Genomic DNA, 13,072 nt, shown 5'->3' on the forward strand with positions numbered 1-13,072 from the left:
ATGTTCACGATGTCCTTCCTCTTGTCTTTCAGAAGCTCCACTCCCGCATCATGGATCTGTCGGCGGCGGACCTGCTTCTGGAGCCGGAGCGGAGCAGGGCCTTCTTGCTTTCCAGGAACACGGACTCTCCCTCTAACGTGAGCTCAAACACACACGACCACGACTCCCTCTCCTTTTCTACGCCGTGTAATTCGTCCAGGTAGCATAACTGCACCCCTCAAGAAATCATTAGAAGATATTAAAATACAGAGCGAGCAGCAGGAGGCCGTGACCCCTCCTCTGCCTCAGCAGGACGAGCCGGCACTAAGAGGAATAAATCCATGTCATATTACCAGAAAAGCATCGATTGAGACTCGTCAACAGTAAAAACGACTCCATAGGACGCTCTGGAACATTACTCACCTTATGTATTATGCATTGAGGTCTGAAAATGAGTTTGCTCTCTTCTTTTATGCTTTTCCTCCTCTGAGAATGTCACCTGATCAACTCGCAGCACGACTGAGGAAATGAAATAATAATACTGTGAATTATGAATCCTCATGTTACCTGAATGTGCAAGAGAATCACATCTCCTGGAACAGCACGCGTTAAGTGATACACACAAATGACACTATATGAGATTAACCAAAGAGAAATTGTGACCGTGGATGGATCCCATTTCCTATTTTGAATGCTGGATCTTTTATTTTGAATAATTTATTTGAGCGGTATAGGTTAAGAGCTGAAAGAGTATGAGTTACAAGTTACAAGATACCTGTCTCTAACGTCACGTCTCCTCTCAGGAGGTCCAGTGGAACGGGAAGTCCGGTCTGCCGGGGACCAAGTGTCTGAGCCAGCTGAGTCTCACGGTGGCGGCGGCGCCTGTTTACCAGCGCAGCAGCTGCAGCAGCAGCGAGCTGTCGCTGTCCAGCGCCTGCAGCGAGTTCTCCAGCGGCTCCTGCACCTGGAACGACGGGCGCTCCTGTGGAAAAATGGTACGTACTCGATAAACTCCCTGACACCAATTCCACAAGATTCCTGATTTTATTGCCTCTGTGACGTTTCTTTCTCTGCACTTTACCCTCTGCAGTCGTCCCTGACCTGGGAGAAGAGGCTGAGTTTGGGTTCGTCGGCTCCCAGTAACATCTGCGCCCCCCCGGAGGAGCAGGCGCCCACACGCCGCAAGGAGAGCAACATCCTGGAGGGACTCAGAAAGCTCCAGAGGAGGAAACACAGGAGCTCCTCGTGCTCGTCCAGGGTCTCAAGGTCCGGTGAGAAAGACTGTATGAACTCCAATGAGGGCATCTACTCCCTGGGGGTCAAGAACACTGGCCAGGGGGTTTCCAAGCCCACACAGGAGGGGAGGCCCTCTGCCGCAGGGGCCAAGAAGTTCTCGTATGATTCTGATGATGCAGACGATGAACTGGCACATTCCGGCCGTGGAGATAACATCCCCACCAAGGACGGGTGGTTGTACTGTAAGAGACGCTCCCGCAGCATCTCAGAGAGCTTATGCAGCTGGGAGGGGCCCCTGGACGGTGGAGGGGGGGGTGCCTCAGGCCCATTGGTCACGAAGCAGCCCCCAGGTTATGACTCCAAAGAGCATCCTGAGAAACTCATGAGCTTCATCAACAGTTTCCTCCCTGAGGGGGGGCGGACGTCAGCTTTCTCTAAACCAACCAAGCTGCACTACAAGCCCCCCGATCCCGAGGGTCCACACCACCTCTCTGACGTGGACGTGGAGGAGCTCACGTCTGAGTCCAGTGACGTCCACATGTCCTTCAGCCGGCCACCAGCGCAGGCAGAGAGGGACTCCAAGAGGCTGTCGAGGGACGCTGCCAAGCTGCTGGTCCAGCAGTGTATGAGACGAGAGCAGGGACGCACCCAGTCTGCGGACGGGAGGCCGAGACCCTTCAGCCTCATCAAGGAGCCCAAAGTGACCACTCAGTCTGAAGAAAGTATTCTGGCCATATTCGACGCAGAAGGAGAGCCCATTGAACTCTGTTCTCAGAGACTCACAGCAGGGGCTGGGTCTCGAAAAGACGTGCAAGGGGGCAAAGCGGTTGCTGACTACACGGAGCTGGTGCCACAGGAGAGACCAACACGGCAGACGGCAGCGGACACAAGGAACTACAGCGTTCTGGAGTCTCCAGAAAAACCCTCAGAGTATCAGATCAGGTCGAGGAAGACGAGCAGAGAGGGCAGCGCAGAGAGGTTGTCCACGCAGCTGACTCCACAGAGGAAGCTTATCAAACCCACGAGCAGCCGAGCCAACAAAGGGTTCTCCATCCCCCCCATGACGGACACTTCCAGTCCGAAGGGCGTCAGCTCAAAGATACCAGGTCGTAACAAACCTGCTGCGTCCCCGCTGAGAGTCTCCAAGGGTTCCACCACCGAACAGAGTCCCTCAGGGCCCTCACCTCAGGAGAAACCCACCTCCTCCTCCACTCTCAAGATCTCCAGGTTCATCAAGACGTCAGGAAACTCTTCACAGAGCCCGAAGGCGCTGAACTCCAAACTGCCCAGCAGGGCCGAGTGGAGCAAGGCCGCCTCCTCCTCGGCAGGATCCCCAATCTTGTTGAGGAGGCACCTGGAGTACGCCGACAACCTGGAGCAGCCGACCAGAGACAAACACTGTGAAACCAGCAAAAACAAACTCAGGTCCCCTTCTCCTCCCCCTCCCCCGGGCCGCACCACCTCCTTACTCATCAGACCAAACTACGAAGGGTCGCCTCAAGCACATAAACCAGGCGCAGCTCAACAATCCACCTCCACCTCGGTGAGGGGCCCTCCCCCAAGCTACCACACCTCTCTCTTACCAAATATGCAAAGTACTCTGCCCATCAAGGATAAAGACTGTTTAGACCTGGATGCCGGCTACGGGACTGCACTTTCACCTCAGAAACTGGTCGACAAAACCAGTCAGCACCTTCAGAAGTCCCCCGCCACGACATCGACGACAGGCACCTCCAAGCGAACGACCACGAAAGACTACCTCCCCCCCGCAAACTCAGGGTGTGCTCCGGAGCCCGAAACGGCACCTAAAGGCTCAAAGAATGTCCCTCCTCCCTACAGCGCCCTCAGAGGCTCTGCCCTCCACAACTCGTTTGCAAGTAAACGAGGATCAACCCATGAAAATGTGCATCACTCAGTGCAGAAGGCGTCTATTAGTTTACCTCTAGCGTTTCAGGAAGCCCCTCAAAGTAAGACGGAGCCGCCGGCTGTCGTCAGCCCCCCCAGCTCGGTCCTGATGTCGCCCAACTCAGCCGAAAAAGCCTCAAAGACTCGAATCCCGATGGGCTTTAAAGCGTTTTTAAAATCTCCCCCCAGCCATAAAACCAGTTTGTCTGTAGCAGGAAAGCTAGAGAAAGATCATATCAACTCAGTCTCCAAGGAAACTGTGACTTCAAATGCCTCGACGCAGTGTGACAGCGTGCAGCCCACGTACGCTATCAATTCCCCCTCCAAGACGCCCGTGACAGAGGGGAAAGGGGACGTCCGGAGAAGGTCACAGCAGGAGGCAGCTGCTGAGGAGGGGGATGCTCACGACAAGGGGAAAAGGAGCAGTCAACTTTTCTCCAGATCCATATCTGTCACCACCAAATCTCATCTAAAGCCGGCCCTGGGGATGAACGGAGCCAAAGCCCGGAGCCAGAGTTTCAGCACCAACTACATCGAGAAACCCACCATCCACGTCCTGGATGTGCCAGGAAAGATCCGAACGCAGATCATCACCAACTCAGGGGAACGCGGGAACTCCCTCTCCAGACAGAGCTCCCTGGAGGTGCCCGGTGTCGGGTCAGCGGAGAGCCCGGTCCACTCGCCCAGGAGCCGGTTGAGCCACTACGGAGGCATGACGGCATCAAACATTCAGAACGTACTTCCTGAGAGGAACTCTAAATCAGGCTCTAGAGGTGAAGGGTCGCAGGCTGCAGGGAAAGGAGAGGCCATCACCTCCCCTTCTCAGAAGGAGGCGCGGAGCTTACCCATCAGCCACAGGACCGGTTTCATCAACATCCGCAAGCCGGCGAAAGTGGCTTCTCATCCACAGCTTCAGCCTCCGTCCTCTTGTGTGTTCGGCTCAGAAAACACTAATGAGCAAGACTTCACCAGGGAAGTCAAAGCTCCGGCAGACTCGCCAAACAAACCCGCAGATGTAGAGGAGAAGAAAGCCAGCCCCACGACCTGCACTATCGAGGAGAAGGTCATGATGGGAATCGAGGAGAACCTGCAGAAGTGTCAAGAGCAGGGGAAGGTCGGCGCCAGCGAGCCCAAGCAGAAGACCGGGCCCTCGCTGGCAAACTGGTTCGGCCTCCGCAAGAGCAAACTCCCGGCGCTGGGCGGCAAGAAGGCCGACGCCCCCAAGGGGAAGGAGGAGAAGAAAGAGCTGAAGGTCGGATCGGTGCTCGGAGGGAAACAGGTGAAGTCTGACAAGAAGAAGGACAAGAAGAAGAACGAGGAGGCGCAGACTCTGTCCGAGATGAACAACAAGCTCAGCTCCATCATGGACCACTGCAACAATCAGATGGGTCAGATCGCCAGTCAGATCCAGTGCTCCACGGCCTTCATCGGCAAGGACCAGTTCGTGAAGGAGCTTCTCGGCAGGTGAGTCAAACAGATCCAACTCTGAGCTCATCAGTTTGACACTAGAACCCAGAAAGATGTGGATTTTAAATTCTGTAAAAACAAATAGAACCAAATATGTTGGACCTGAATCAAGAAAATAAACCTATCTTTTATCTTAAGTTATAAATATACATTTTTATTCTATGAATTGAAGGTTTTTGTGTCAGTTAACAGATGAATCAGTTAAAAACAAATAGATTTGTTTCTGTTAAATGAAGTTGGAGCCGTCGCTGCTTCAGAGCCGTGTTCAGAGAAAGTGATAAACAGCAGCAGCAGCATCTGTCTGTGTGAGTTACGACTCTGCTGCAGCGTCCACACACACATCGTCACTTAGTGTGTCTCCACAATCCAGCGACTCGCACAATCACAAGCGACAGGTTTTTATCTGAACGATCACAGGAGAGGAAGCAGCTTGTTACACGACTGACGTTTGATATATAAAAGTCGTCAGAGAAATAAATACTCAAGTAAATGATACCTGAAGAATCTACTAAACGTAATAGAACACAAATCTGTTTTCCTCCAGGACGGCTGTGAAGGGCAACTCGGTGTCCCCCCCGCCGCCGGGAGCGTCCACGCCCAAGAAGCACGGGGACATGGAGATGTGTCCAGATACAGCTGTGAGTGTCTCTGTATTCACACACATGCAGATCCCACAGGTTCCCACACTGCAACCCTCTGTACGTGTTCTCTAACAAACCCCCGAAGCCTCCCCATCGATTCACATTGTTTTCTGACTCAGCCGACGATTCATCGGCTACTTTTTCATTAACCAGCCGAGCCCGGTGTTGTTGTTGTTTCCACGAGGCTGAGGGCTTTCGGGCGGCTTCTCTCTCAGCCCGCCAGGCCATGCATGTTACACAAAATCAAATCAGAGCTCCTCTCTGCAGATTCTTTACCTTCACTTTGCAGGGAAGACGCTCAAATCACGACCTTGAGGGGTTTATTTTATTCTTCAGCATTATTATTATCTGTCAGTCAAACGGCCCGAAAGCGGCTGAGAGGCTGAAAAGGAGAAAGTGAAAAGAGGCGAGCGACAGAAAGAGTCTCGCCGCCTAATGTAGGAAATTTAATCCGGACGATGTTGGGTTTCGATAACATGGAGGAGGCCCTTATCGCAGCCACTCTATTCCACAAAGCTGCCATTTAATGCCGACGCTCTATCTCCTCCCCACAGAAATACAACAAAAGAGCGACACTTTATGATACAAGCTCCTCTCGCACCCCCCCAAAACTGCCTTTTTTTTCAAATTACCCAATTAGATTCAGTCAGGAGGGAACGACAATCACCTCGGCTCCTTTTGAGCGAAATACGACAAAGCTCATCTGGAGAGAAACACAGGAATCTGTCGTTAGAGCAGCCGATTCTGCTTTTCCTCTGCAAATTACCTCAGAAGAGATAATATAACTCATAAAAGAAACTTGTTTATATTATATATTATGGTGTTTTTAGAATGTCACTGGTCAAAGGTCACCACAATGGCTGGTGTACCTCCACAGGGCTGTAAATCTAGTGATGCATTATGGGATTTAATATTCACTCTTTGGTTTTCCAGACGCTGCTCATGACTCAGAGGATCCACCTGAGAGCTGAGAACCACGACGCTCACATCCAGGAAACAGCTTGTCAGGATCACATGATCGGTAAGCTCCTGATTTCAACCACAACAAATCATCTGCTGCACAAACTTCTTCTTTTCCGCTTTCTTTTATTTAACAAACTTCTGATCCTCAAGTTCACGTCGTCTGTTTGAAATCGCTGCAGCTCGTATTTACCTCTCCTGGTGAAAAAAAAACATTTGTCTTCTTTCATCTCACTTTCAAAAAGCTGTCAGCAGGCGTCAGGCGTGCAGCGGTGCAGCCGAGCATTAACGTTTTACAGTGGTGGTTTCCTGACGTGTCTGACAACTCAATTCCTCGCTGCCAGGCGTGTGTTTACTGTGGGGAAATGGCAGCGGCCCGCGAACGCCACGAACGCCACCAGCCGCCGTCATGTGATGGATGTGTGAGGCACGACGCCTGAGCAGCTGAGGAAGTGAATCAAGCAGTGAGATGGGATCATGATTGTTGTTATAGCAGCGGAAGGAGGCTGCCTGTTGTAGTCGGTAATAGAGCGAGTGGGTGGAGAGGGCGTAGCTGCAGGTTGGTCACTCAGGCGGCTGCTTGACACCTAGTTCTGGTTTTAAAGCTCCACGGCCGTGAAGTGAGATGAGCTTTAAGATGATGGAGTCGAAGAATAGAGGATCTCTTTATTTTTATAGGTTTATAGGTATAAATACAATAATAAAGGCGTAAAATAACTTAAATGCACAAATATCTGCAGGATTAAATCAAAATAAACATATTTATTTAGCTGGTAAAGTAGTTTATTGTATCATGAGTTTGATTCTACTCAAAATATACAACCAGTGGGGATTGCGCCAGATTTGAAACGGACTCAAACTTCTCATCTTCCTCTTCTCCGGCTCAACGTGTCGGAGGAAATAATCTCCACAGAACCAGAAACACACTCGTTCTCCTCATTTTGAAGATTCCGCTCAGAAGCAGCCGAACTAATCGCATCATTTCGAGAGAGGGTTTCGGTCTGAGCCTCTTTTCACGCCGAAAATAAAACGGTTAATTGTCCCAGTGTTCTGATTATCTGGCTGCTGCCTCAGGATTCTGCCAGCGAGGCACTTCCACGCTGAGTGAACTCAACGTTTCATAAAGGTTCCTGCTCCTCAGCTCTGGTGTCACGTCTCTCTGAAGCACTGGACAAACACATCCATCATGGAAATAGTTCACGTCCGGGAAGTTTATGATGCAAACAAATTCACACTCAAGTTATGGAGGCAGACTTTTAAGTTCCCTCCGGTGACTTATCGTATTTTAGAAGAACTTTTGAATAGTCCAAAGAAGAGAAGAACTTTAAAACATCTGCAGGAGGGTTTGTGATATCGATGATCAAAATAAAGACCAAAATATCCAGGACTCAAACCAAACACACTGTTATTATACCATTAGGTAACTAATTAAAACTAAGAACTACCTCAAATCACATAAACTATCATCCAGAAACGTTTATTTAATATGCTCATATCGTTTATCTTTATTTACAGTCGATAAAAAACACTTCAAAACCTACTTTCTAAGAATTTGATTTGGGGATTTGACCTGTGATCCCGATGGTGTCAGCTTTCTTTGTGTCTCCACCTGAATCCTGACGCATGAATATCTCGTCCACGAGGTTACGCTGGTTATTGATGACTCTCTCTCCTCCCTCTGACACGTCCTGGTCGCACAAAGCCAATTTCACACTGGGCAGGAAGCGCCCCCCCCCCGCTCGCTCCCCTCGAACCCTGCAGCCTGTAAACAGGAGTGATCGGGAGCTCGTGGAAAACCAGATTATGTCCAGTTGCCGTTGCCTCTGGGGGGAATTACCGTGGACCTTGTTATGGTTTGGTCACAGAGGCTGTTTTGAACTGCCAGGCCGGACGTTCAATTATACAGATGTGTAATCTATGGGGCTCTCCAGCTTTCTCTTCCACTCACTCGTATATAAGGCCGTGGAGGACAGCGTGCAGACATGTGCACGTGCAACAGCTTCACGTGGACGTCTCAACACTGACGACTCGTTCTGACGTTAATGACTCAGCGTGAGCTCCTTGAACAACTTCCTTAAACCCCCTCATCGCTGAATAAATTGATGGTCGGCTGCAGATTGGCACCGAGAGACGAGCCCGGTTTTCTTCCAAAGAGAAAACGGATCAATAGCTTCGGCTTCAGGCCCGAGTGTAAATGTTTTTGTGTTTTTTTTTTTAGGGGATAAACTGATTCTGAAAATGTGCCTGTTGTTTGTTTGTGTTGAATTCCCCTCAGAATTCAGAGTAAAGTTTTATTCATGGAGGGAAACGCTGGAGAGGAGAGCGAGTGTTTGTTCCTTCCATCGAGACAAAGCTGCACAGTTGAGAAGCCGAGCCTGTCGATATCGATCCTCCGACACAGAAACAGGAATGAAAACAAACGCTGCTCGGCTTCCAGAGTTTTTAACTTAGCAGTATTATAACTGCAGAGGATTCATCATCTCTGAGGGAGCAGGGGAAGATGCAGAATAATGGCAAAACAAAACTGTAGCTTGCCGGTCATTAACATTCACAGTTACAGGACCTGAGCCGTCCATCTGTTCCCGTCCACGATCTGCAGACTGGTGGTTTCTGAACAGCGTCCATCTGTTGCTGCTCGCCATCCTCCATGCTGGATCACTTCCCAGCATGCACTTTGATGAAACGGGTTTTGTCCCTTTTGTGTTTTGTGCAGGTGACAGTTCTGCAGAGTTTCTGATTGTTTTAAATATAAACACTCTTTTCTCTCTCCTCCTGCCGGCCACGTGTTCGACCCCGCCTCAGACGCGCTCTTTACTCACAACCCTTTCCGATGCATGTGACTCCGAGCCCTCCTTTTCTCCTCCTCTGTCGTTGTCCCCTGCTCCTCCCAGACATCACACTCCTCTCCCTGTCCCTTCAGGCTCCGGCTGCCAGATGAGAACCCTGGACAGCGGCATCGGCACCTTCCCCCTCCCCGACTCCGTCACCCGGGCCGGCGGCCGCCACATCCCTAAGTCTGAGTCCAGCCCCGAGGGGGTGAGCGCCGGCTCGTCCAGGCTCGATCTGGAGCCTCCCTCTTCTCACCCAGACCCTTCTCCCCCCGACGTGAAAGTGCCTTCCCTCCCACACACCCGCCTGCATGCCCCCACTAGCATGGGTCACTCCCAGTCCGAGCCCAGTGTGACCAGCAGCAGCGACGCCCCGGACGCCCAGAGCCGACTGCCCAGACTCTCAACCTCAGGTGAGTCAGGAACAATCTCAACATGTGGCTCGTCCATTTGAACAGATCTGCATGTGAACACACAGAATCAGTAGCAAGGGATTTGAGCAGCGTTGATTATCTGCAGGTAAACTACCTGCTGTGGTTTTATTGAAGACGTCAGGTAATGATTATCCTCTTTGTGAGTTTCTGTGGATTTAGAAAATAGCAGAAGCTTGTTTCTTTATCTGGAAATGGAACTGGAAAGAACTGGAAATCCAGATGTTCCTCAGCCACTGTCCTGTCTGCTCTGTACAGCTGTTTGTTTGGTTTCCTGAGTCGAGGCCGAGGAGGAGAACCACCTGAAGTGTTTGTCTGAACATGTGACTGTCGTCGTGTTATAAGCTCCGAGCCTTGAAATCCTCTCACAGCTCGTTGAGAAGCATTTAAATGTCAACACACTCAGGCAGACGAGAGCACGTTGGCTTTGTTATCCTCCTGATTTGAAGAACCCTGTTTGTTCTGGAGCTGAAGTGTCGACACTGACGCTCGGCCCAGATGACGAAGCAGAATCCTGGTGTCCTCACAGAAAGCAGCGCTCTGCCTCGGCCCCCGAGGAAACTCTCAAACGCAATTAGACGAGCGTGTCGGCACAGCCAGAGATCATAAAGCTCCGTCTGCCCCGGTGGTGATGCACAGCAGAGCGGCGCTGGGTGAGGAGCAGTCAGATGAGGGATCCCTATCGGGGACTTGAGCTTCCAGGACATCAGCCTGCGTCCACTTCACCTGGAGAGGCAGCACGTTGAGTCCCAGCTGCTCCCGTCCAGTGTCCACGAGGACCAGGGAGCTGAGGACATCACTTCTGTATGTAGAAGCACAGAGATAAGAGAAGCCAGCTGGAGGTGAAAGGTCTTTTATCGTCTAGAACGCAGCCTGGTATCGTAACGCAGCTGAAGTTTGAGAGACAATTAGAGCGGCGTCTCTCCGAGGCGGCGGTGGCCGGTGGAGAGGCGTGGAAGTCACGGCTCTGAGCAGAGACGGCCTGGACGCCATGAAGGTTTGATGGCTGGCAGATTGAGCTCTCATACATGCAGAGAGATGGTTGTGAAGGAGGCTGAGAGGGTTTCAGCCGAATGCGTCTGCTCGTCCCACGTTTCATCAGCTGTCCATTGTCACTGCGCAAGAATTCAAATGATGTTTTCCTCCATATGCATGACAACACAAGGCCATGAGTGTGTGTGTCTGTGTGTGTCTGTGTGTGTGTGGTTTACTGTTCATGACTCATTTGTCTTTTGTCTCTTCCTCCTGAAAGACGCCGTCAGGACGAAGAGGTCGAGTCTTTGTGTTCCACCGAGCAGCGACTCCACGGACGACAAAGAGAAAGACAACGAGAGGAAGATGAAGAACAAGGACTACGATATTCCTGGTGTAAGTTTTTCTTTGATATCAACAGATTTACAAGATGAAAGGAAACACCGTACCTGGTTCAGAAGGCTTGGACCTAATATCTGGGGCATAGACCACACAATGAACCAATCAGAGGGTCGTCTCCCATTTTGATTTGTTCAGAAAAAACATCAGTTTCCTCAGATTGTCCATTGAAATGAGAAGTGAAGTTTAAAGTGTGAGTTTTTAAAGATTGTGTGTCTGTGCACAGGACCGAGTTCTGCGAGTGTGCACGTACTCGGGCAGCAGCAGCAGCAGCGACACGGAGACCGAGCTGGAGGAGAGCGGCAGCGCTCTGGGCTCGCCACAGAGGACCCTCGTCAACAGAGCCAAGAGGAGCGACTCAGGTTGGAAACTTTTTAAAATGAAAGTTCCTGTCGTCTGCTTCAGGTCGTTTGGAATTTCACGTTCTTATTCCCCCCCCCCCCCTGTGTGCAGTGGAGACGCTGACGAGGAGCGGCGTGGAGAAGCCTCTGTCCATCATGGACTTCTACCCTCACAACGTGTTCTCCCACCTGGAGCTGGACACCAGGAGGACGTCCCAGTTCAACCTGCTGCTCAAAGAGTCCTCGCTGGACGGGAAGGCAGGAGACCGCCTCAGTGTGAGTATCAACCACACGTGGGATGTTTAGACGTCATGTCCCGCCCCCTGCTGCTCTACAGGCTCCGCCCCCCTCACCTGGATGGTCGTTCTCTCTCAGCAGAAACATTAAGATGAATAAATGAAGCCACACAGTCGACTCTACCTCTGAATCTCTTAACTCTGAGGTTTCTCTCCTCAGTTAGAATTGTTTGCAGATTTTCATAGGAGTAGAGAAACGTCCTGATTGCTTTCGATCGCCCTCTCGTGTCAGCAGGTATTTGCCTACAAGTATTTAACGCTGCTGAAAGACGAATGAGGATCAGAGAGCATGAAATGTCCTCCAGCCGGCCCGGCTCCTGGGGACCGGCTCTCTAACACTGCTGCTGCTGCTGCTGCTGCTGCTGCTGCTGCTGCCCCCCCCACACCCACCCTCATCCAAAAATCCATAATCTGAAAAAAAGGGAAAAGAGGCTCTGACTCAACACGAGTTCAAAAACAGTCGAGTGTGAGAGGAGGAGGAGAAGAAGAGATCAAATCTGAATTATCTCTAATACATTAACAAGCATTGATTAGAATAATGATGTCGCTCTATGGGACTGGAGCGTCTCCACTTTGTACAATGATGACAAACATCTTGTGCCTCTGCGATCGGGGGGGTGGGAGCGGGGGGGGGGGCTGTGGTATCCATTTATAATGGACCAGGAACAACAAGCTCCGTTCAGCTGCAGTGAGTTCTGTTCCAGAGGACGAGTCACTGGAGAACCTGCTGAAGGAACATGGGTTTAAACCAACACTCCGAGAAGATCGAGTCTAGATTTCATATCTTTGCAGAAAAAATACTTTAATGAGTCAATTAAAGCCCAAATATTATAAAGATAAACCCTCCTCTGAACAACGGACTGTGCCGGGTGGTTGTTCAGTTCCATTTCCCTCTGAAGTGGATCTAGACTCTGACTCCGAGCAGCAGCTGTAATGATGGATGACGCCTGTTGAACCCGTTTACCCTTCGTGATTCTCCTGAAGAAGAAGAAGAATCCATCTGGGTGTCGTCTCCTCCTCGCCCGGCTCCTACCTGCACCTCCTCTCCACTCCGGGGACGATGTCATTGGCTGCAGTTTGGGCCGGTTCCTGTGGTGGTCAGCGGCCGGTGTCAGCAGCCGGTGATTTAAGCTCTTTTAATAACCTTTCACAAACACTCAGGAGAGTGATGTAGAGCTCAGCGGCTCCCATCAGAGCCCTCACAGCCCGCGCTGGCCTCCCATTCATCATCCTGACAGCCCCTGACAGCCCTGCTAACGGCGGCCCCGCCCCCTTCACCTCCTATCCTCTCCTCCGTCTCACTCTCTCTCTCTCTCCCGCATGTCCTCCCTCGTCTTCCTCTCTATTTCCTTCTCTCTCTCTCTCTCTTGTTACTCTAACTCTCTCCGTCTGCTCTTCATACTTGACTTCTCCCGCTTCTCTTCTTAACAGATTCCTCACATTTGTTTTATTCTTTTCTTGAGTTCCTTTTCACAAACTAACTTTTCTCGCTCGCTCTCTGTTTCCTCTTCTGCTTCCTGCTCGGCTGCAGGAGAACAACATGAGAACTTGAGCCGGAGCGAAGCCGCTCTGGACTCGGGGAGGCTCCTCTGTTCGTGCTGCTCTACTCAGAATGTG

General features: G+C 51.0%; 1 protein-coding gene across 1 annotated transcript in view; it reads left to right on the forward strand.

The window, feature by feature from the left end:
• Positions 1 to 13,072, forward strand: part of LOC128431124 (nck-associated protein 5) — a 100,947-nt gene that overhangs the window by 84,802 nt on the left and 3,073 nt on the right. The window contains exons 14-22 of the mRNA XM_053417346.1: positions 33 to 137; positions 783 to 974; positions 1,070 to 4,584; positions 5,132 to 5,225; positions 6,162 to 6,249; positions 9,109 to 9,429; positions 10,700 to 10,815; positions 11,045 to 11,180; positions 11,272 to 11,435. Of these exons, the coding sequence (XP_053273321.1) occupies positions 33 to 137; positions 783 to 974; positions 1,070 to 4,584; positions 5,132 to 5,225; positions 6,162 to 6,249; positions 9,109 to 9,429; positions 10,700 to 10,815; positions 11,045 to 11,180; positions 11,272 to 11,435 (4,731 nt within the window). The remainder of the gene's footprint in view (positions 1 to 32; positions 138 to 782; positions 975 to 1,069; positions 4,585 to 5,131; positions 5,226 to 6,161; positions 6,250 to 9,108; positions 9,430 to 10,699; positions 10,816 to 11,044; positions 11,181 to 11,271; positions 11,436 to 13,072) is intronic.

The sequence above is a fragment of the Pleuronectes platessa genome, chromosome 24, assembly GCF_947347685.1.
Source record: "Pleuronectes platessa chromosome 24, fPlePla1.1, whole genome shotgun sequence".
NCBI lineage: Eukaryota > Metazoa > Chordata > Actinopteri > Pleuronectiformes > Pleuronectidae > Pleuronectes > Pleuronectes platessa.